The 24,622-nt window shown below is 49.5% G+C and overlaps 1 protein-coding gene across 3 annotated transcripts in view; it reads right to left on the bottom strand.

Moving 5' to 3' along the window:
- Nucleotides 1-24,622, bottom strand: part of TCF20 (transcription factor 20) — a 169,759-nt gene that overhangs the window by 4,045 nt on the left and 141,092 nt on the right. For 2 of the 3 annotated variants that reach the window (XM_046011164.1, XM_046011163.1), the window contains exons 3-5: nucleotides 11,077-11,170; nucleotides 3,506-3,555; nucleotides 2,323-2,450 (exon numbers count right to left, since the gene is read on the bottom strand). In XM_046011164.1, the coding sequence (XP_045867120.1) occupies nucleotides 2,367-2,450; nucleotides 3,506-3,555; nucleotides 11,077-11,170 (228 nt within the window). In that variant the 3' untranslated portion in view covers nucleotides 2,323-2,366. The remainder of the gene's footprint in view (nucleotides 1-2,322; nucleotides 2,451-3,505; nucleotides 3,556-11,076; nucleotides 11,171-24,622) is intronic. The other variant, XM_046011165.1, reaches the window with a different exon arrangement.

The following is a 24,622-nucleotide window of genomic DNA, read 5'->3' as shown; positions in this document are numbered from 1 at the left end:
CCCAGCCCCCAGTTTTCCACCAGACGGGGCGGCAGCAGGGTCCAGCCCGCAGCCTTGACCCCTCTGGCTCCTGCAGCGCCCCAGGCCCTGCACGAGCTGCACCCCACGTGAGGCTGCGCGGACACCTTGGAGACGTTTCTTAACCGAATCCTCACAAGGCCGGCCAACACTGTTCCTCTCTTTCCCGAAGAAAGAGAAGCAGAAACAGGAAGTGGCCGGCCCCCGGTTGCACAGCTCTTACTGTGAGAGAAAACGGGGCCCCGAGAAGCAGGACCCAGGTACTCACGTCCGTCCCCTCCCTGCCATGTCAGGGCACCCAATGAGAGTAGCTCTCTGTCCCTAGAACGGACCCCGAGATGAAATGTTCTCCGTCCCAGTATAGTCTGCCGAAGGCCACCACCCGCAATGGGACAGCTGAACCGGGAAACAGGACAAGGGTCCTGCCCTGGGGATGGCACGTGGTGAAAATCCTTTCAGGCGGACACGACTGGATGCGGCCTATGTCCACCCTTTCCCTCCATGAGGTGGACGGTCGGACCTCAACAGGCGAGGAACCACCCCACACTGATGGGTCGGCCGCGGGACCGCTCGGTGCGGCAGGGTCTCCTGTCCGCACGGGGACTCCTGCCCACACTGACTGAGATCTGAACGACGAAGCTCACTGCTCCGCTTGGGGGCTGAGGGCTGGCGGCTGGCAGCGCCCAGGGTGGGTGGAGAGGAAGGAGATGATGAATGAAATTGAAATTCCCAGCCAGAGATCTGCCCACCAGGCCCATGGCTCAGTCTCCCCTACAAACACGGGCTGGAATGCCAGGACGAAAACAACGGCACCTGACAACAAACGGTTCCTTCCCTGACTGGGTCGCCAGGACACCGTCAGGAATGTTCCTTGCGGCCCCCACAGCACATGGCCCTACCCATCAGGCAGAGGAATTGACGGGAAGAAAGCAGAGCCCAGGCACGGAACAGAGGCCAAGAGAAACATGCTGGAGAACCGTCCAGGCTGCTGTCGTGCACGGAGGGCTGCTCGGGGAGAGGGGTGCAGGAGCCAGAGGGCCCCGGTGTGTTCCGGAAGTCCAGCGGCCGCCGCTGCTGCAAGTTTGCTCATTTGACTCCTGGGACCTGACAACCTGCCCTTCCACTCCCAACCCCTGTCCTTGGAAGAGGAAGAGAGAAAAGGAAGGCACAACCGCAGAGGCCTTACTCGACAGCCGCCCTGGAGAAAGCCGGACAGGCCTCTCTACAGCCCCACGGCCTCACACAGCAGAGCACGGGGGGCTTCTCTGGAATTCGGCACTGGGACCCTCCGAAGAAACCGCGGACTTCTCAAAGGAGGAAATGTGCCACCGTCTGAGAGGAATTATTTTCTCCTCAAGTGATTGGTCGGTATTGCGGAGCAAGGTGGAACCTGCTGGTTGTCGCGGGGAGGGAACGTGCCGTGGGCTCTAGCACGTCCGTGTGGCTCTCAGGCGCCTGAAGTAAACACAGAAGCCCTTCATTTGAAGAGAAATAATCCCTTAATGAATGTTTCTGAGACAACTGGTCCCCCTCCCCATCCCCGAGGACCAAGTGCTTCAAGTTCCATCTTGGCTTTTCTTTTTCTTCTCTTTATGGTCTATTTTCTTCAACTCTCGTGACTCCGGGTGGGGGTGGCAGGGGGGGGAGCAAGCAGGGAGCAGGGGAGGCCCATTGCCTCTGGGGACGTCAGTCCACTAATCCCGCTTCCACAGACGCACGCTGCCGCCGCCCTGACCACAAGCCCAGACACACTCACAAAAAGCAGAGCTCAACCTCTTGAGGTTTTTTAAGAGTAAAATTAAATCGGATGCTAAAGTCCCCTAAATCTTTGAGGGGATTTCCCTTCCCTTTGTACTTCTGTGCAAAGGAGTCCTTCATAGTACTTGGGGGAAAAGATTTCAAAGAGCAAAGCTGAGAAATGTTTTGTTTTTCAGAGGAGGAGCCACCGCAAGAGCTTTACAGATAGGGAGTGAACTGGACAGGACAGCCCACTGGCCAGAAGCATTTCTGAGCCGGGGACAGAGGGTGGGCTGCCGGCGGGCTCTGTCCCAGAAGCCTTCGAGAGTGCCACACACAAGCCTGACCTCGGCTCAGTCACCGTGAACTCGGACGGGCAACGGGAGTTTTAAAGCCTCAACCATGTCTCCACGGACATTCCAGGGAGCTCGGAGAAACACTTAATCCACCTGGTTTTGGCAATTCGTGCGCTTAAAGGCCAGTGGCGCAGCCTGGCCTGGGGGCAAGCAGGAGGGCAGAGGCCATGACACACACTGGGACTCTGGCAGGGGTGCGGCCCCGACTCACCTGTGCTTGCTGTACTTTCCATTCCCACGAGCACACTGCCCCCCTCACCCCCGCTCCGACTGCTCTGTGCTGAGGCTGCCTTTCGCTGTCTTGTTCTGCAAGGGGGGGAGGGGGAACGGGAGGGGAGGCTGCCGCCGGCAAAGCCAAGGAGACAAGACAGGAGGGAAAGAAGAACAGTGCAGGGGTCAGGGAGGGCAGAGGCGAGGAGAGGAATGGCACACGGAAAAGGAAAGAAAAAGCAGAGAGTCAGTACTGAATGACAAACAGGAGATATTCAGACAGGGTTTCCCAAGGCAAAATGTGATCACTAAAAAAGAGAAGTTTTAAAACTAAAAACACGTAAATTAAAAGAGAATACTATAAGATCCTGTGGTCCACCTCTGAAAATAATTTTTAAAGAAAAGTATAGGCGAGCATCTTTCCGAAGCATTTTGGGGGCACACCCGTCCGGAGGACCCGCTTTTCAGGTTCATGTTTGGCCCCAGTCCAAGCCCGGAGCCTGCGAGCGACCCGTGACCACCAGGTGTCAGTGTGACCTCAGCCAGAGGAGCGCAACCGCCAAAGTAAACGCCAGGTGGCGCCAGACCCGCTGGGCGGCCCCCATCCTCCGCAGGGGCTTCCTTCTCACACCCTCCCTGCCCCACGTGCTAGGTCGCGACAGCCCAGGCGCCCCTTATCTTCCATCCTTTCCTAAAAGGGTCACACCAACAGACCACCTCCTGAATTACTGGGAAAATCAGGCGGCCGCCCCCACCAGCCGCACCACCGGTCATTTCTGCTGAGGTCAAGCCTAGAAAAGACCGAGTTTCCCCCCAGAACCGTGGGGTCAATTCTTATTTCTTTTAGTCGGGGAAAATGCCTCTGATTATGTATGAAGGCCTACAGGCTTACCTCGTGCCAAGCTGGGAACTGGGGGTCCACTAAACTAAAATGGAAATCAGCAGTTGTATTGAGTTTGCTCTTTGAATTTCTCTTAACAATCCACAAACACCTTCTGCTCCCCCATGTTTCTCCCAGCCTCCCACAGCACGTGGGGGCCACCCTGGGGTGCAGGGCTCCCTCCAGCAGCGGGCCTCTCCACTCTCTCAGGGCCAGGAGCAGGCGGTGGCCTCCCGTGGATGGTCTGTAGACCGTGAGGAACACCCCCTCCCCGGGCCTGTGGCGGCCACACGCACTGACTCACCTTGTGCTTGGGGCACCTCACCGAGAAGTTCTCCTCATGGAGCAAACAATCTACAAGACAGAAGGGCACAGTCAGACCGAGCCGGCGGGTGGTACAGCCCGGGGTGAGGGGGGCCACACTAGCCAGGACTGCCAGTATCAGACAGGGAGGTAAGAGGCCCCCGCACTGTGATTTCGGAAACATCGGAGACGCCCCCAAATGAACTACGGTACTGCTACGTGACGGGAGTATCAGTCCCTTACAATCTGAACGCTTCACAACAGTCAACGGTACGGGGAAACACTCATGACACACAGTTTCCGTAAATACAGAAGATCAGTCCTAATTTTATCAAAATGTGTTATATGCACGAAAAACAAGACAAAGGAAACTTACCCAGTGGTTCTCTTTGGCTAGCAAGACTATAGGTGATTTTATTATTTTTTTTAAATGTATTTCCACAATTATCTAACAGTCAGAAATCATCTCCCATAAATGTTATTTTTAAAATTCCTGATTCTCGGCTAAGGCCATCCCAGCAGGCCCGAGCCAAAGCTTCCTCACGGCAACACCGCACACCTGGGGACACCTCTCTCCTCCGTCCAGAGCCCGGCTACCACCTTTGCCGGACGACCCATGGAGACACAGAAGTTCCCGACACGAGCCGCATAATCCACGCTAAATGCTTTGGGGAAAATGAAATCCCACGAGGGGGCTACTAATCCTTGAAGGAAAATGATTCATTCCAACTTTTAACACGGTGACAGCATCCTCGCTCAGCAAGGACACGCGTCTGCCTCCAGGTGTGCTGAGCTCCGTGGCACAAGGGTGGTGTGTGGAGCAGGGCGAGGAAATCTAATTAATGAATTCACTCTGCACACCGCAGCTCCCGGAGACCGACAGCCAGGTCACTGGTGCAAGATGTGGTGGCAGAATGTTAATAAATATTGATCACACATTCTCAGAGAGCTCCCGGGCACCGTGGCGGGAAGCAGCCATGGTACTTAGCCTTGTTAAATGTACGATTTAACTCCGGTTTAAACTGAGGTCTGGATTAGAAGCCTACGTATCCGCAGATTTCACAGGATACAGGAATAAGCAAGGGAACACACAAGCGAAAACTTCTGAGGTCCTTTGGATCTTAAACAAATGGAAAAAGACCCTTTCATAAGTGGGCTGGGCCTGTCCCACCTCGGCCTCCCTCTGGAGCCCCTGAATACCCAGCAGTGGGCAGGCAGCCTCTCTGCCGCCGGGGCCGGCCTCCAGGCACAGGAGCCCAGCAAGTCCGGCTAACCCCAGAGCCCTCCCCCCCGCAAGCAAATAGCATGGCAGTAAATGAAATGTGTTAATTTAAAACCCACAAGTACACGGCGTGACCAAGGCCCCTGCTGCTCCAATCTGCCCGAGAGCTTACGAACAGCAGGGGACAGGCGACCGGAGTGCGGGAAGCACTCGCTCCTTACCTGGGCTTTGGCAGCACTGCTTGCTGGCGGTCTCTAGTCTGGGCCAGAGAAACCGCAGAGCCCCTGTGGGGCTCGGCCACCTTTATGCCACAGGGGTTCAGAGAAATGAGAAGGAGGGACCGTATTAGCTGGAAAAGGTGCCATGGGAAAGGCAGCGGTGGCTCATTCCCCTCCCAGCCAAGGAGGAGAACCAGCTGTGACAGACCATTAGGGAAACGCGTCTGAAGTTAGGAGACATGCTCCCTCTAAGTTAAAAAGCAGAAAAGAAATAAGACAAAGTGTGCACTGAAGGCAACCGGAGCTAACGTCAGGCACTTCTGGAAAGGGGAGTCTCCTAAACAAATCTGCCAGAGACCATGTCCACCTTGGACAAGGCCTCCAGCAGGAAGACTGCAGACCAGGGCTCCCATCCATCCTCGTCGCGTCCGCAGGCCATCAGGAACCGCAATTCACGCTCCTGGCGGGGCGAGAACCATGGCCAGAGAGCTTAGCCACCTGCAAGGGTCCAGGGAGCCCCTTCTTGGCTGCCCTGACCCAGGCCCTGCTTCGAGGAGCAGAAGAGCGGTGAGAGGCTACGTGGGACCCCGCCCGAGGTCCCTGAACAGGCGCCCGCCCTACACGGCCGGCCCGCCCGCCTCGCACTTGGTTTTCCTCAAGCCTCTGGCCATATCGCACACCGGTCGGAGGGCCTGGTCAGCACTTCCACACAGTGAAGTCGAAGGAAACGGCGTGCTGGGGCATCGCACACGCTGGAAAAGACTCACAGGGGTGTCTTGTCAGCAAGATGGCTCCTAGACACAAACACAGTGCCCAGAAGAGGATGCCGCTTTCCTCTCTGCACTTCGCTTAAATGCACAGCGGACCTCACCACACTCCTCATGACAAGTGACTTGGAGCTACCTGCACCCACGTGCGGCCACATCTTCCCTGGGCCGGCGGCCCTAAGCTCAAGGCGGGGGAGATGGGAGAGAGGAGGGCTGCTGGCGCTCGGACCTGCCAGCCCCCCAGACGCCGTCTCCAGCTCGTCCGCGAACTCTCCCAGAGCTACGGCTGGTGCTTAGACTGGCCTGGTCACCCTGGGACTTAGGGACCCGCCAGCCGCACCCACCTTGTCGAGGGGCTTCTGGGCCCGGCGAGGGGACTATCAGAGCCGGGCAAGCCCTGGCACTGGTCCTGGGGTGCACAGGGGGGCCTCTCCGGGGAAGGGCCGGACACCAGTCCTTTTATAACCCCGGGGGGCCTGAACCCAGCGCGTCCAGATCAGATTCTGCGGTGGGCAGCAGGGGTGGCTGCAGAGAGCGCGTCCCCGCTGGGCCTCCTCCTGAGGGTAAGAGAAAGCCCCCGCGCGCTGCACCCCTCGCGCACTTCCTAACAAGCGGCTGCAGCTGTTTTCCTTTGGTCTTAACGGCTGTGGCTCGCTGCAGTAACGTATCACTTCTTTTTAAGCCAGTGCTCACGTTTCTGTCACTGCACTTCCCCAAGCCACAGTCTGCCCCTGCGACCTGAGCAGCACGGGGCGGCTGACTGTGACGTCAGTTCCTGCAGGAACAGGCCTGGGCGTGGGGGTGGGGGGCTGCAGCAGCCACAGACCCTCAGCAGAAAACAATCCTGTTTCCATGGAGCTGCCCAGCAGTTTCAGATGCCCCTGAGACTTGAACAGCTCCGTGAGGTTCGGGCGGTTAGCAGCAAAGCAAAGATGGACGTTTAATCTGTTCCTTACTCCACGCAGAGGTGCGGATCAATGAACACCCTTCCTGGACACAAGATCCATGGTATCGAGAAGAGAACTCCTGAGAAGACCCTGTGGGATAAACACAAGCATCTGCCCCCACAGAGCAGTTCAGGCTTCTGGGTCACTGGGACTCCGGGCATCAAAAAGATTGACGAATGCCCAAGACACGGTCACCTTGTAGTGCTACTTCCTTGGTCCTGTGTTTCTAGATGGAGCAGCAGAGCAGGCAGCCGCTGGGGCAGCAAAGCTGGGGGGCCAAGGGCCTGCCTGAGCCCCCACCCCTCCGACCCAGGCAGTCTTCCTCTCACATACTTGGCCACCAAGTTCTGCCAAATACACACATGACCCGCTCACTTGGGCAGGCCACACAAGACAGGCACAGACAGAGAGTGACCAACATGGCTTGCTTACTAAACCTCACTGGGAAGCGGCTGACGGAGCAAGTTTCCTCTGGAGGGGAGGCAGAGCCCTGTGCATTTCCCCGAGAACCCCACCCTCACGGCCTGAGCTTGACCAAGGCGGGGCTAAGCCGGTGCTAAGCCGGTGCTTTCCAGCTCCCAGCCGCACTCGGACAGATAACTAAGTTTAAATACAATGAAGTCAAATAAAAATTCAGTCCCTCGTTCCCAAAGAACCACACTTTTAAGCACTCACTGGTACATAAGGCTGTGGCTACTGTGCTGGAGAGTGCAGATCTAGAACATTCCTGTCATGGCAGAGGGTCCTCCTGAGCAGCACTGCTGAATCCCTCAAGAAACTGCCAGGAGCCTGGCCCCTAACTTGGCTGGTGCCCCATTATGCAGACAGGGGTGCACTCACACGGGGGATAGGGGGCAGCGGACGAGACGAGGTTACCTGCCTGCCGCTCGCCAGATGTTTCTGAGCAAAGCCTCAGTGCAGACCACCTCTTACCAGGCCGCTGACTGCGAGAGCCAAGCCTGGCATAAAATTATAAATAACTGCTACAAACTCAATACTTAAACATCTTCATTTAAAAATCATGAAGCTTAGGGGCGCCTGGGTGGCTCAGTGGGTTAAAGTCTCTGCCTCTGGCTCAGGTCATGATCTCAGGGTCCTGGGATCGAGTCCCGCATCGGGCTCTCTGATCAGTAGGGAGCCTGCTTCCCCCCACCCCCCGCCCCCCCTCTGCCTACTTGTGATCTGTCTATCAAGTAAATAAATAAAATCTTAAAAAAAATCATGAAGCTTAAACTAGAAAAAAGAATTCAGGGGCAATGCCATGAAAAAGAGAAACGGCAACGGCTGGCTGTTGAGAGCAAGGAAGAGAGCGTGAGAGAGAGGACGGAGTGGCTATACGATGGAATGTGCCAGACCACGACTCAGATGCAGCACAGAAACATGTTGGGGAAGAAAGAGAACGGAAAGGGACAGACTAAAACCCAAACTCCCTGAACTGACATTTCAAGGCTCTCTTACTCGCTCTGCCATACAGTGCCCTAGCCACCGGCTGCCCTTCAGCAAGCGCAAACACACTTTTGTGAGAATAGAACTGTGGCATAATACGTGTTATCTTTCTGTATTTTTCCGGTTCTTCAGCTGTGCCTCCTATGGAAACTTGCAAAGACAAAAAGAAAGGGAGGGAAAGGAGGAACAAGAAGGACCAGGGGCATGTAGCTCAAATAACTTCCCGGGAAGGAAGGGTGGTCCAGATGAACTCGGACTCCCCTCCCCCCACCTGTCAGATGTCACTCTGAGCTTCACGCGGGATGTATCCGCTCTATCCGCTTCCCCAACCTGGTGGGCCAAGCCCTCCCCTCCTCCCTCTCAAGTACTTAGAGATAACTGGCACCCTGCCATTGGCTGGACCCTCGCTGATCTTCCCTATCTTTCTCACCCTCATTCCTGAATGAAAGTACTAGGAGGGCCAGTGAGGGAAGACATGTGCTCAGAAAGTAACTGGTGAAAACGTCCACTGAAAGGGTAAGACTCGAGATGGAGAGAGAGGACTTTCTCAGGCTAAAGCTCAGAGTCAAAATTTAAGGGTTCTGCATCATTCATTCACTGGATGGAACTTCACCGACAAGAGTTTCCCCTTCTTCCAACAGTCATGATACTGCGAACACTGCTCTGATCATCTCAACAGACATGGTAAAGATGCTAAGATACAAAAGCCGTGGTTGAGAGAGAAAACGACTCAACAAACCAGGAATACAGGGAACTTCCTCAGCTCCGTCGAGAACATCTGTGAAAACCCCACAGCTATCATCACACTTACTGGGTCAGAAACAAGGCAAGGATGTCAGCTCGCGCCGCTGCTACCCAGCATTACGCTAGAAGTTCTAGCCAAGACAATCAGGCAAGAAAAAGAATTAAAAGGCATCTGACTGGAAAAGAAGAAGTGAAACTACCCATTTGCAGATGACATATCTTGTACATGGAAATCCATTAAAAAACTATTAGAACTAATCAATGAGCTGAGCAAAGCTGCAGGATACAGGATCAATACACGAAATCAGCTGTGTTTCTAGATGTTCACAACGAACCATCTGAAAACTAAATTAGGAAAACAACTGCATTTACAATCACACTAAAAATAATAAAATTCTTCAGAATAAACTTAATGAACAAGTGCAAAACTTACACTCTGAGAACTACAAAACACTGTTGGTCGAAATTCAAGAGAGAGACAGTGGCAGAGACGCTGCCGGGCTGCGGGCTGGAAGACCGTGCTTAAGACGGTAAGACTGCCCAGCCGCACCTGCAGACTCAGTGCAACCACTAGAGTTTTAATGGCTGGTTTTTTTTTTTTAATAGAAACAGACCAGCTGATCTTAAAATTCACATGAAGTAGCCAAGGGCCCAGAACAGCCAAAACAATCTTGACAAAAGGAATATTCAGAAGACTCGTACTTTCCAATTTCAGAATCCACTACAGAGTTCCAGTAATCAAGACAGTGTGGGACCGGAGAAAGTTCAGAAATAAGCCCACATATCTATGGTCCACTGGTTTTCGACAAAGGTGCCAAGATTAATCAATGAGGGAAAAAAATCATCTTTTCTACAAACGGTGCTAAGACACTGGAAACCATGTACAAAAGAGTGAAGTGGGGGCCTGGGGGGCTCAGTGGGTTAAGCGTCTGCCTTCAGCTCAGCTCATGATCCCAGCGTCCTGGGACTGCATCCCACATCAGGCTCCCCGCTTGGTAGGAAGCCTGCTCTTCCCTTTCCCTCTGCCTGCCGCTTCCCCCTGCTTCTGCTCTCTCTGTCTCTGTCAAATAAAGTCTTAAAAAAAAAAAAAAAAAAAACCCAACAAAAAAAAGAGTGAACTGGAGTCCTATTTCATACCATATCTAAAAATTAACTCAAAGTTGATCAAAGACCCACATAAGAGCTAAATTCTGAGAGGAGAAAACACAGGCAAAATCTTTGAGATTTTCTGGATTAAGCAACAGTTTCTTAGACTTAAGAAAAAAGAACAGGCCACGAAAAGCAAAAACAACAAAAGAAAAAATGGATAAACTGAACTTCACGCAGACGCCAGCCATCATCAGCCACCAGGGAAATGCTCCAATCACAATGAGATGCCGGGATGGTGGGGACACATGAGGCAGGTCACGGCAAGCGCCGGTGAGGACGTGGAGAGGCCGAAGCCCTCCTACGCTGCTGGAAGGACAGGAAAGGACTTGGCCACGTGGGGAAAGTCTGACCGTCCTGCCACAGAGTGACCATACGACCCAGTAATTCCACTCCCAGGTTTAAACCCAAAGGAAGTGACAGCATTAGATCTAGAGAAAGACTCGTGAGTGTGCACTGCGGCATTATTCATAATAATCAAAGAGTGGAAAACAATCTCAACATGCATGGACTGATGAGCGGTACACGACATACGGCGTGTCCGAAACACTGTTGGACAATAAAAACGAAGCCTGACGTCTGCGCAACATGGACGGACCTGGAAAAGCGCGGCGTGAAGCCACAGGTGCCGGCGTCCTAAGGGACACCTACTGCGCGATCCCACTTACACCAAGTGCCCCGAACAGGCAAATCCATCAAGATATGAAGTAGGTCAGTGGTCGCCAGGGGCTAGGGTGGGTGGAGGGGGAGTGACCACTAATGGGTAGGAATTTACGAGGTGACGAAAATGTCCTAAAATTGACTGCGATGACCGGTGCACGACTCTGTGAATGTACGAACTCAAACCCCCTGGACTGTACACCCAAAGAGTGAGTGAATCATGTGTGAATTATACAAATAAAACTGTTATCATGACCCTGTTTCACTCCTTTTTATTATCCTCTCTGCATTCCTGTAGAATCCACAAACAGAACAGGGTCAGAAGAGACACAAAAGAATGATAAAGGAAAGAAGGCAGAGAAAGTCAAAGTGTCCGTCCCAGCCTTTGGACGCTCTGGACAAGGGCCGTGGTCCCATCTTACCTGCGTCAATGGCACACGGGTAGTGGTATCGGAAGGAACAGCCTTTGTTGTAACAGCCCAAGGTGGCACCTGCCTCCTGGCAGTGGGAACATTTCTGAAAAGAAAGAAGTGCAGCATGTCAGCATCCCAGAATTCACCCCTCTCCTCCAGGCCCTCCCGAAGCCCCGTCTGTCACACCCCAGCTCGTCTCTGCAGTTACAGGTCAGCGGTGGGAGGCGGGGCCGGTCACTTGCTAACCGCCACTCACTGACCGCACCGTGGAAAGGATCCAGCGGAGACGTGCTAGGCCAGGCCTCGTAAATGGCCACAAATAGATCAAACAGAACAAGGCAACAGGGTGGGGTGGGGCACCCGGACTGGTCCCTGGTGCTCCTGTTGTCCGCCCGCCCACACACGTGCTTGCCCGTCCCTTCCTCGTTCCTCCCGCTTCTTAAAATGCCAGATCTTGCCTATTTATTTCTGCTGTGGAAGTCTGGGGTGGGAGGAGAGGGTAAGATAGTAGAGTTATATATAAACCTTTTAGAATTAAAAGTGGAATTTGGTTTCTAGTTCTTGTATTTGTAAGATTTTATTTTTATTCTACTTATCCCAAATGCCCAATACAAGTATATTTCTCTCTTCAGAAAAGATGGGCTCCTGTGTGCAAATGGTATTTTTATACACAAATCCTATTTTAAATGCACTAGGAAACCTGCCACAAATTTCTGGCTAAGTGAGACATTATTCCGTAATTGAGATGTTCCTCCTTATATGGGCAGGTTTTCTTAAAGTGGGGCGCATCTCTATCATCCCTGTGATCGCTCAGTCCTGTCGGCATACGAAATGTGACCTAGCAACAATAATCATTAGTTGGAAAATTCAGTCAAATCGGCCCTACTGAGGGAGGCTGCAAATCCTTCTGGTGGCTGAGGCACACCCAGATGAGGCCACCTGAGCGATACAGACGCTTGCTCCTGATTCTAGGAAAAATAACACGCAAGTGCACTCTCAGCCGTCGTGCTTGTGGAGAAGGCCTCCCCACAGGGGCCGGCACCCTCCCGGGGGCCATAAGCCCAAAGGGTGCCCTTCTCCCCCTTTCCTCATGCGAAGGCAGAGCCCAGCTGGCAGCTCCTCAGGAGTCAGTGTGGCTCCAGTGGGAGTGAAGCTCCCCCAGACCCAGTTTCCCTAGCGCAGACCGACGCTAAACCCACGCCAGTGCCAGCCACAGCACCGCCTCGGGGCCTCGCCATGCAACGGGTGTTGCCGTGAGCCACAGCCATAAACCCAGTCATTCAGTCCCGGAAGCTGCCCCCTGCCACAGACGAGGTGCCCGAGCCTCCCGGAGCGGAAGTTCTTGCTCCAGGTCAGAGCCGATCCAAACTGACCGGCCCCGGCATCCTCCAAAGACAAGGGGGCAGGAAGAGGGCCGTAAGCCATGTCCTCCGCGAGCTCTGCCTTCCCCTCAGAAGACCAACGTCCTTCTGGGCGCTGAGGATCTGGAAACGTTTACTTTGCCCGGAAACAAAAGATTCCTCCGTGGCTGGAGTAAACCAAGGACCGCCGGCAGCATTCTGATCAGCCCTCGACTGTACCCCTCTCGGTGCCACAGAGGACGCTCAGAAGCGAGGTCTCCCTGCTAACTGGAGGGGACGACTTGGCCCATCTGTCAGTCGCCCCCCCACAGCAGTTTCCGCTGGAGGCCCTTCTGACTGAAGAAGCCGGATCAGCTCCCCACACTTCTGCTCCAGGCCCTCCCCGCCCCGAGGGAGAGGGGGTGAACCCCAGTCAGTGGTGGCCATTTACGAGTAGGTGTAGCAAGCGTTCCTGAGAGGGAAGCCCGCAGGTTAAGGAACTTCGGGAAAGGTTCACCTCTCTTAAACCGGGACAAGAGGCAGGAATAGGCTGCGCACTCCGCTGGTTAGGGTGGGATGAAGAGATCTGTTGAAATCCCGTTATCACCATGAAGGGACAGCTCTTAAGACAAAGCTCAAGCTGTTGAGAACAGCAGAGCGAAAGGACAGAGGGAACCTGGACCCTTGTGACGCTGCTGACGACTCTATTAACCAGGTCCAGAACCATCCCATCTCCAGACTGCTAAAGGAGAGGACACTTAAAAAAAAAAAAAAAAAAAAAAAAGTCACTTTTTAATTCTGTAACGTACGGTCATCACTGATACTGGAAGGGACCTAATATCCGAAGCACGGCCGCAGAAGGTCAAGTGTGCAGGCTCCGGAACCTAAGCAACCCGCTGGCAAATGCTCCCACTGTCGCCTCTATGTGCTCCTGGCCAATTCCTAACCTCCGCTTCCTTAAACCGCAAACACGAACCTACCTAACAGTACTATCCACCCCACAGAGCTGGGAGGGTTAGCGTGCGAACCTAGGCTGAGGACAGTGTCTGGATCAAAGGTGTCAGTACATGTGAGTGACACAGACCGCGGGAGAGAAGCAGCTGCAGAGCCGGCCCTGTCATCACCTGAGTTCCTGGACAGGAAGGAGAAACAATCAAGCTCCGGGCTGAACACGGTCCATCTCCTTCCTACCTCAGCTCACACAAGTCTCTGTCCCCTGCAGGCCTCCCACTGCTCCCTCCCGGCCCTGAACCAGCCCACAGGCCACAGTGCCCATCTTTTGCAAAAAGAAAGCAAACTCACCCCTCACCAAGAAATCACATCAATAAAATGACGCTTGCTTCTTTCAGGTAAAAAGCACAATTAATTCGCTACACTGCGTCCAGAGGAGAAACTTGTATGGTGCCCTCGGGCTTTAGAGAAAGGACATTGAAGAATTCGGTTCGGTGGCTACAGTGTAATCACTGGACCAGCAACATCAGCATCACCTTGGAACTTGTTAGAAACGGAAATCTGGGGATTCTGGGAAGACGGGGGAGTAGGCAGCACCAGGAATCTCTCTCCCCCTCCTGGACAACAACTGCACTGGCTGAATCTGTCTGATACAACTATTCTGGAACTCTGGAGTCTGCTGTAGGCGTGCAGCTTCCGGGGGAAGACTTGGGTGGTAAACGGCAGCTAATTTTGGTCAGTGTCAACTCCTAGGAGCACAGCGGCAGCTATCCATCCCCCACTCCCGGCCAAGTGGCAGGCAGCTGTGCACACGATCTTGGAGCAGCTTGCACGCAGCTTGTGGGAGCAGCGGGGGGAGGGTGGGCAGACAGAACCCTGTCTTCCAGGTATCGGGAGGATCCCTGCTCTGACTGCTGCTGATCGCTGCCGATCACGGAGGCGCACACACAGGAGGGCAGCCACTGCTGCAGGCCCCTCCCCCTCAAGCTTGAAATGACTTCCGGGGCACTGAAAAGACTGGCACCCTCGCCCCATCATTTTTTGCCTTTTTCCCTTTCGAGAGCTAGACATCGAAGAGTAGGATGTTAAAAAAAACAAAAACAAAAAAACTACATATATGGGTACAATTAGAAAGTGCCCCATGTATTCCTGGGGAAAGGCTCAGAAAAGACCTGAGACTTTAAGTTGATACCTCAGGCTGATCCTAGGCACAAAGACAGCATAAACAGTAAAAAAGCCAGAAACAAATCCAAAAAACACAACACCACCAAACCCAAAACAATTAACAACCTCCCAAAAGACAAGGCTTGGGAAAGGGAGACAATCTGATTTTCAGAGTTATCACATTATTTTATTTATTTATTCATTCATGAGAGCGAGTGCACAGGAGCAGAGGGAGGAAATCTCAAACAGACTTCACATTGAGCCTGACATGGGACTTGATCTCAGGGTCCTGACTTGACTTGACTTGACTTGAGCCAGAACCAAGAGTCAGACACTTAACTGACTGAGCCACCCAGGGGCCCCCAGAGTAATCACATTATTAAATTCAAATTTCCAGTGTTTAAGAAAGACTCGCAAGGCACACGCAGAGACAGGAAAGTATGGCCTATTCAAAGGAAATAAATAAATCGACAGAAACCTTCCCTGAAAAAGATGCAAGGGCAGGTACACTAGACAAATAGTTGGAGAGAACTGTCTCAGAAATGCTCAAAGAATTAAAGAGAGATGGTGAGGCGCCTGGGTGGCTCAGTGGGTTAAGCCTCTGCCTTCGGCTCAGGTCATGATCTCAGGGTCCTGGGATCGAGCCCCGAATCGGGCTCTCTGCTCAGCAGGGAGCCTGCTTTCTCCTCTCTCTCTGCCTGCCTCTCTGCCCACTTGTAATCTCTGCCTGTCAAATAAATAAATAAAATCTTAAAAAAAAAAAGAATTAAAGAGAAATGGAGATAGTCAAGAACACAATGTGTGAACAAATAAAAATACCAGAAAAGAAAACCTAAAAAGATACCAAAATAAATTCTTCTTAAAGTTGGTAACTGTAATAACTGAAATTAAAAAATTCATTAAAGGGATTCAAAGGCAGACTGGATCAGGCTGGAAAAAGAATCAATGAACCTGAAGATAATAGGACAATGGAAATTACTGAGTCTGAGGAACAGAGGGGAGGATAAAAAAAAAAAAAAGGGCCGAAGAAAAGTGAACAAAGCCTAATAAGTGAAACCATTAAGCAGACCAACATATGTACTAAGGGAGTCCCAGAAAGAGAAGACAGAGGAAGGGGCAGAGACAATTTTGGAATGATTGCAAACTTCCTAAATTTGAGGAAAGATATGAATATAAACATCCAAGAAGTTCAATGAACTCCAAGAAAGATGAACACAGAGATTTGTAGTGAGACAAATTATACTTGAATTTTCAAAAGCCAAAGAGAGAACATTAGGAGAAGTGAATTGTTAGAATCCTCTCTATAAGATTATTTGCAGGTTTCTTACCAGAAACTTTGAGGACAGCAGTGGGCTGATGTATTCAAAGGGCTAAAAGAAAAAAAAAAAAACTATCAACCAAGAATCCTATACCTGACAAAGCCGTCCTTTAAGAATGAAGGAGAAATCGGGACATTGCCAAATAAACAAAAGCCGAGGGTGTTCAGGACCGCTAGCCTTCCTCTAAAAGATGTGCTCAAGGGGCTCCGCAGGTGAAGCTGTACAGAGAAATAAAAATCCTAATAAAGGTGAACACATGGGCAATTAGAAAAGCCAAGTGCTACTGCAGCAAAGGCTCAAAAATGCATTTTTTCTACATGATTTAAGAGATAAAAATAGTTAAATAAAAAAAAATTATCAGTGTAAAAGCTAGTATTCTTGTAACTTTGGTTTGTGACTACAAATCTTGTTTTCTACATAATTTAAGAGAACACTGTATTTAAAACATTATTAGTTTATGTTTTGGTATATAACATATAAAGATGTAATTTTGTGACAATAACACCTGAAAAGATTAGAGCTGCAAAGGAGCAGAGTTTTTGTATGTCATTGAAATTAAGTTGGTATAAATTCAAATTAAAGTGTTAATAATGTTAAGATGTTACATACAACCCCCATGGTGACCTTAAAGAAGATCACTATTAAATATATAGAAAAAGGGGCACCTGGGTGGCTCAGTGGGTTAAGCCTCTGCTTTCGGCTCAGGTCATGATCTCAGGGTCCTGGGATCGAGCCCCGCATCGGGGGGGGTCCTCTGCCCAGCAGGGAATTTGCATCTCCCCCCCGCCCACACGCCTCTCTGTCTACTTGTGATCTCTCTCTTTGTCAAATAAATAAATAAAATCTTTAAAAAATATATAGAAAAAGAAATGAGAAAGAAATTTAAACTTTTCACTATAAAAACTGAACACAGAAAAAGACAGTAATGCAGGAAATGAGGGACAGAAAACTACAAGACATCTAGAAACAAAACAGCAAAACGACAGAAGGTGCCTATTATCATAATTACTTTAAATGTAAATGGATTAAACTCTCCAATCAAAAAATGGAGACTGCCAGAATGGATACAAACTTATGATTCAGCTATACGTTATATACAAGAGAGTTATATTAGATATAAATAGACAAAGTGAAAGGACAGAAAGAGAAATTCTATACAAACAGTAATCAGAAGGGAGGAGTGGCTATCTTAATATCATACAAAATAGACTTTACGGATAAAAAAAAAAACCAAACAGAAGGAAATAGGACACCTGGGTGGCTCAGTGGGTTAAGCCTCTGCCTTTGGCTCAGGTCATGATCTCAGGGTCCTGGGATCAAGCCCTGCATCCGCTCTCTGCTCAGCAGGGAGCCTGCTTCCCCCCTCTCTCTGCCTGCCTCTCTGCCTACTTGTGATCTGTCTGTCAAACAAATAAATAAAATCTTAAAAAAAAAAACAAAACCAGAAGGAAATAGAGCTTTACACTAATAAAGCAACTCGTCTAACAGACATATACAGAACATACCACCCAGCAACAGAGTACACATTCTTTCAAGTGTACATGGAACATCTTCCAGGATACAGCATGTTAGGCCACAATTAAGTCCCAAATGATTTAAAAAGATATCCTACAAAGTATCTTCTTTGACCACAATGAGACAAAGTTAGAAATGAGTAACCAAAGGAAAATGGAAAATTCACAAAATTGTGAAAATTAAACATCTTAAAAGAAAAAAAGATTTATTTATTTGAGAGCGTGTGTGCATGAGTGTGGGGGAGGGACAGAGGGAGAGAGAGAATCCCAAGGAGACTCTCCAGCCAGCAAATGACTGAGTCACCCAGGCACACCTGGTGCTTCTTTTTTTAAAAGATTTATTTATTTATTCATTTTAGAGAGAATGCACACATGCATACATGTGCACGCAGGGGGGGGGAGAGAGAGAGAGATTCAAGCAGACTCTGTGCTGAGCATGGAGCCGGATACAGGGCTCAATCTCACAACCCTGAGATCATGACCTGAGCTGAAACCAAGAGTCGGACGCTTAACCAACAGTGCCATGCAGCGCCATGTCCCTAAACAACATACTGTGGAACAAAAAATGGATCAAAGAAGAAATCACAAGGGAAATAAAAATATTCAGAGATGAATGGAAAGAAAACCACAACCATCCAAAACTTTTGGGATGCAATAAAATTTGTGCTAAGAGGGAAATTTATAGCTATAAATGCTTATATTAGAAATATAGGCATTAGAAATAAGAAGGATCTCAAAGCAACAACCTGACTTAAAGACTTAGGTAACCACGGAAAGAAGAACAAACTAAACCCAAAGCTAGAGGGAAAAGGAATAAAAAGGATGTGAGTGGAGATAACTGAAACCAAGAATAGGCACAGCGTAGAGAAAAATCAGTGAACCCAAAAGTTGCTTCTTTGCAAAGTTAACAAAACAGACAACACTTTAGCTGGATGGAAAAAAGGAAAAAAAAAAAAAAAAAAAAAAAAAAGAAAGAAGTCTCAAATTCTCCTAGAACAGAAATGAAAATGGGGCATTACTACTGATTCTACAGAAATAAAAAAGACTGGGGCTCCTGAGTGGCTCAGTTGGTTAAATGTCTGCCTCTGGCTCAGGTCATGATCCCAGGGTCCTGGGATCGAGCTGTGCCTTGGGCTCCCTGCTCACGGAGGGGTTTGCTTCTCCGTCTCCCTCTGCCCCTCCCCCTGGCTCACGCACTCACTTTCTCCCTCTCTCTCAAAAAAAATTTTTTTTAAAAAAGATTTTATTTATTTACTTTAAAGAGCTAGAGAGAGAGAGAGAGAGAGAGAGAGAGAGGACAAGCAGGGGAGAACAGACGTATTTCTCAAATAAAATCTTTTTTAAAACAAGAGAAACAAAAGGGATTATAAGAGAGTACTAGGAGAAACTGTACACCAACAAATTGAATGATCTAGAGGACATGGACCGATTTGCAGAAACACAAAACCTACCAAGATTAAATCATGAAGAAATAAAACATCTGAATATACCTATAATTACTAAGGAATTTGAATCAGTAATAAAAAAAAATCTGCCCCCAAAAGAAAAGCCCTGAACCCGATGGCTTCACTGGTGAATTCTACCAAACATCTGAACTATCTGAACACTGACTGAACTATTTGAACTAATACCAATTCTTGTGACCCTTCCCCCCAAATTAGAGGAATATTTTCAATATTATTCTGAGGCCAGCATTACTTGAAACCAAAGTCAGACAAATACACTAGAAGAAAAAACTATAAATATTCTTTATGAATAATTACATAAGAATCCTCAACATAAATACTAGCCAACAGAATTCAGCAGCACATTAAAAGGATTACATGCAAGGGCCAAGTGGGATTTATTCCTGGAATGCAAGGACGGTTCAACACAAGAAAAATGCTCAGTGTAATACATGAACAATATGAAGGAAATAACCAGGTCGCCATCTCAATTGGGGCAGAAAAAGGTTCCAACAAAATTCAACACTCTTTTTACGATAAAAACATTCAACAAACTAGTTATGGAAGGGAACTACCTCAACATAACAAGAAACATAGGAAAAACCCACAGGGAATATCATACCTAATGGTGAAAGATGAAAGCCGTTCCTCTAAGATGAGGAACAAGGTAAGGATGCTGGCTTTCACCAGATTTAACCATTTTCACCATTACTTAACATAATACAGGAAGTTCTAACCAGAACAATTAGGAAAGAAAAAAAGAAACAAGAGGTGTCCAAACCGGAAAGGAAGAAGTAAAATTCTCTGTCTGTAGATGATACGATCTTATATATAGAAAACCCTCAAGTCCACCAAAAATCTGTTAGAATAAGTGAATTTGGCAAAGTAGCAAGATATAAGATCAGTACACAAAACATCAATTGCACTCTACATACAAACAATGAACAATCTGAAAAGGAAATTAGACAAATGCTTTTGATTTTCAATAGCATTAAAAAAATAATAAAAACAGGGGCACCTGGGCGGCTCAGTGGGTTAAAGCCTCTGCCTTCGGCCCGGGTCATGATCCCAGGGTCCTGGCATTGAGCCCCAAATGGGGCTCTCTGCTTGGCAGGGAGCCTGTTCCCCTTCCTCTCTCTCTGCCTGCCTCTCTGCCTACTTGTGATTTCTGTCTGTCAAATAAATAAAATAAAAATCTTAAAAAATTATTTAGGAATTAACTAAGAAGTGAAAGACTTGTACAATGAAAACACTGCCGAAAGAAATTAAAGAAGATATGAATAAATGGAAACCCATCCCATTCTTATGGATCAGAAGACAATATTACTCAAGTATGAATGCTATGCGAAGTGATCTACATACTCAATGCAATCGCTATCAAAACCCCAATAACTTTTTTTCCCCACAGAAAAAGAAACACCTATCCTGATACTCATTTGGGTAAATGAAGTGACCATGAAGAGCCAAAATAATCTTGGAAAAGAAGAAAAATTGAAAGACTCATACTACCTGATTTCAAAACTTACTACAAAGCTACAGTAATAATCGACAGTGTAGTCCCGGCATAAAAAAGTGATACAGACCGAGAGAACAGAATAGAGTCTAGAAGTAAACTCTTGCATATACAGTCAAATGATTTTTTTTTTAAATATTTTATTTATTTATTTGACAGACAGAGATCACAAGTAGGCAGAGAGAGAGAGGAGGAAGCAGGCTCCCTGCTGAGCAGAGAGCCCGATGAGGGGCTCCATCCCAGGACCCTGGGATCATGACCCGAGCCGAAGCCAGGGGCTTTAGCCCACTGAGCCACCCAGGTGCCCCTGGTCAAATGATTTTTGACAAGGGTGCCAAGACCATGCTTCAATGGGGAAAAGGACAGTCTCTTCAACAAATGCTGCCAGGAAAACTAGATATCCACATGCAAAAGAATGAAATTGAATCCTTCCTAACACCGTATACAAAAATTAACTTAAAATGGATTGAGAACCTAAACATAAGACCAAAACAACAGAACTCTGAGAAGAAAACATGGGCTTTACAACACTGGGTTTGGCAGCAATTTTTGGGTTATGACACCCAAGGCCCACATAACAGAAGAAAAAAGAGACAAACAGGACTTCATGAAAATAAAAATATTATATACATCAGAAGATACCATCGACAGAGTAGAAGGGTGATTTACAGAATGGGAGAAGATATTTGCAAATCTTACACAGAATAAGTAAATAAATAAAACTCAACAACAACAAAACATCAAAACAAGCCCTGAACAGGTATTTCTCACAACATACAAACGGCCAAGGAGCGCGCGAAGCAGGAAGCTCAGCATCACTCATCATCAGGGAAATGCAAATCAAGAGGACCACGAGATACCACCTCATACCCAAAGGAACGCCTACTACAAACAAACAAACAAACAAAAACCCAGCCCAAAACAACACGTGTGGCAAGGAAGTGGAGAAACTGGAATCCTTGGGCACGGCTGGTGTGAATGTAAAATGCAAAGCCCCCGCGGGTAACAGGACGGCAGCTTCTCAGAGCGTTACAGATCCCCAGAAGGGGAAGCCGGTCTCACTGGCACACCTGTGTTCACGGCAGCATTAGTCACAAAAGCTAAAATGTGGAAGCAACTCAGGTGTCCACCGACGGACGAAGAGATAAACAAAATGCAGTACATGTGTACAACGGACTATCGTTCGACCTTTAAAAGGAAATTCCGCCAGCTGCTACGAGCGGGGAACCTTTTGCAGAGGCCATTGTGCTAGTGAATGAAGCCAGTACGAGAAAGACACATACTGGACGAGTCCACTCACACGAGGCCCTTCGAAGAGTTAAAACACAGAAAGCGTAAGGGCGGCTGCCCTGGGGCGGGGTGTAGGAAACGGGGAGCGTCTCATGGGTACAGCCTCACTTTTGCTAGATGAAAGAGTTCTGGAGAAGGACGGTGGCTGATGGCTGAAATGCAAGTCCTCAAGGCCCACCTGAGTCCGTGCTGGGGCAAGCGTCCAGGCAATTCTGACGCAGGACACAATCTGAGAAGCCACTGGTTCAATGTCAAGTCCCCAGCTTTTTTGGTGAGGAAAACAAAGACCCGGAGAGACGCAACAACGGGATGAGTAAGGATTTCGGGTGTCCTGGGAGAGATTTACGGCTTGCTTCCCCATACTTCTGCCCCTACTGACTGATGCGGACTACGGGGCGTGACAGGCAGAGCGGCCCCACGACACGTCCAAGATGTCCACGCTCATCCCCAGGACCGGCCACCGCACACGGTAAAGGGAGTCTGCAGACACGACTAAGTCGAGAACCCTGGGATGGAGAGAGTACGCCAGGTTATCCAGGGGGCTCCCATCTAGTCACACGGGCCCATGCAAGCACAGAAGCCCCCCCCGGAGGCAGTGAGAGTTGAGGGCTTTAGGGTGATGGGAGCAGGGTCAGAGATGCCGCTGGTTCTGAGGACAGAAGAAGGGGCCACGAGCCAAGAATGGGGACGGCCTTCAAGAGCCGGATGAGACAAGAAAACGAATTTCTTCCTTGGAGCCCCCAGAAAGGAACTCAGTCCCGCTGACACCTCAGCCTGAGCCGAGGGAGACCTGTGCCAGACCCGAGACCGACAGAACTGGAAGGCTGAGTTTGTAGTCGTGCGTTACAGCAGCGACAGGAGACTGGTAAGGGGGGTTTCCTGTGAAAATCTCACATTTTCCTTTCACATTCTTCCATGTAACACATTTCTCCCTCATGGAAACACCCACAGTTTCACTCCCATTTGACTGGGCGAGTCCTGGCACCATCAGTGACACCGGAACTGGAAGGGACACGGGGTCTGTCGTCAGCGCCCTTGTTTCTCGTTCGAGAACCGCCAGAAGCAACGTGGCCTGCTGGAGATCAGGTGACTAGAAGTACCCGCAACTTCGACACACCCCAAGCTCGACCTTCTTCGTACCGTACCACGCGGCCTGCTGGTCCCCCTCATTCACACAATTATCCAACAGTCGGAAAGTACTTTCTACATGCCAGGTGCCAAAGACAGAATGGAAAAACTTATCTCTATGGTGTCTGTTTCTATTCTCCCCTTCCAACCCCCAAATCAGTACCCAGGCTAATACCGTTTCTAATTGTTTTTACTTTTTACCTGAAGAAACTACACTACCATTCTCTTATAACGCAAACGATCGAATAAAGTCACTGCACAGCTACATGTCCTTGGTTTTTGGCTGCGCTGCCATTAGTGGAGGAGAAGTCCACGTAAAACTGCTCCCCACACACACGAGACACAGTGGGGCTTCAATCACGGTTTCTAAATCAAGGTATGTTCTTCAAACAAGCAACAGCCCAGTCTTCCAAATAGCCAAGTTTTCATGTATTATTGAAAGGAATATAGTTATTATTTAGAAATCTGACATTTGGGACACTGGGTGGCTCAGTCGTTAAGCATCTGTCTTTTGGATCTGTCATGATCCCGGGATCCTGGGATCGAGTCCCGCATCGGGCTCCTTGCTCAGCGGGGAGCCTGCTTCTCCCTCTGCCTGCCGCTCCCCCTGCTTGTGCTCTGACAAATAAATAAAACCTCTGACAAAAGAAAAAAGAAATCTTGACATTTCTGACACTGTCATCTTGGGAAATTGGCTATAAAATGTATTCTCAGTTTTGGGACACGTTTGAACAACAGAGAGTGGCCAAACACCCACCCTGACCCCGTCACCAGCCCTTATTACTGTCGCAGGGGTAGGGCTACCTGACTGGAGGTGACCAGACGCTAAATCACCTAAGAGCAGTTTAACTCGCATCTGACGGGAGCTCCGAGGGAGAATTTTGCTTGCCTCTTCATTCACAGAAAGGCTCCTCCCTGGGAGATGTAACAGCGACCTGAATCATCACTCTGTTTAATGAGCATCTCGAAGCAGCCTCAGAGCGCCGAAGCATCTGGGTCAGACTGTCGTTAGGGCTGACGATCGGTTCTGTTGGAGGCTTGACGATCCCGCGCCTTGCCCCCGCCAGGCCCGAGGTGGCTTTCCCCTAGCACCGTGCGCACTTCTGCTCATGCTCACGTTATTTACTTATTCATGTTTGTGCGCCTCCCGCGAACCGGAGACTCACCCTGGGTCCCCAGGGCCCAGCACCGCGTAGGGACCGTAAACGTGGCCCGATGGCGCGAACGCAACGTCTAACCGATCTGAGCGCCCGAGAAGACGAACGAGGCCACTCTGCAACAGGCAGTACATGGCCAACACTGGCAGAGCCTGGAGAATGTGGAGCAAGGTATAGGCTCGTTTTTGGCCAGAGCTCCCCCTCCTTTTAATCACACCTTCTAAATCTAGGACAGAAGCCTCTGCCACCAGAGCAACGTACCCTAGCTACGCGGCAGTGACAAGGTTCCCACACAAGGAGCTACCCTTTAAGGTCCTCCAAGCATCTTTCTTCGATGCAGCTCTGCATCCTACCAATTTTCTTTCAAGAGCACTTCGAGGTGTCGGCCAAAGCAATCCATATAAAACCCTATATGTTTTGGGTCCTTGCTTCCTCAGAGCTAGATAATCTCCTTATGTTCCCTCGAGAAAGCCCATGAGACCAGCCAGAGCATTCTGCTGCCGCCTGCTGTGCTCAGACTCCAGAGCCGGGCTTGGCAACAGACTCTGGAAGCCACACCACGGCCCCGAGCACCAAGGTTTCACAGCCAATCCTGAAGGGCCAGAAAGTTCTCTGGCACTATGGGGAGGTGTAATGAATGGGTCTGAAAGGTGCATTTGTGTCCCGTAGCTTTTCTGGAAACGCCTCGATTTCAGAAACTGAATCCATTAAATGCACCTCTTAATACGTTACGA

This window comes from Meles meles, chromosome 7 (assembly GCF_922984935.1).
Source record: "Meles meles chromosome 7, mMelMel3.1 paternal haplotype, whole genome shotgun sequence".
Lineage (NCBI taxonomy): Eukaryota > Metazoa > Chordata > Mammalia > Carnivora > Mustelidae > Meles > Meles meles.
Note: the sequence above shows the minus strand (reverse complement) of the source record. Positions and strands in the feature narration are given on the sequence as shown.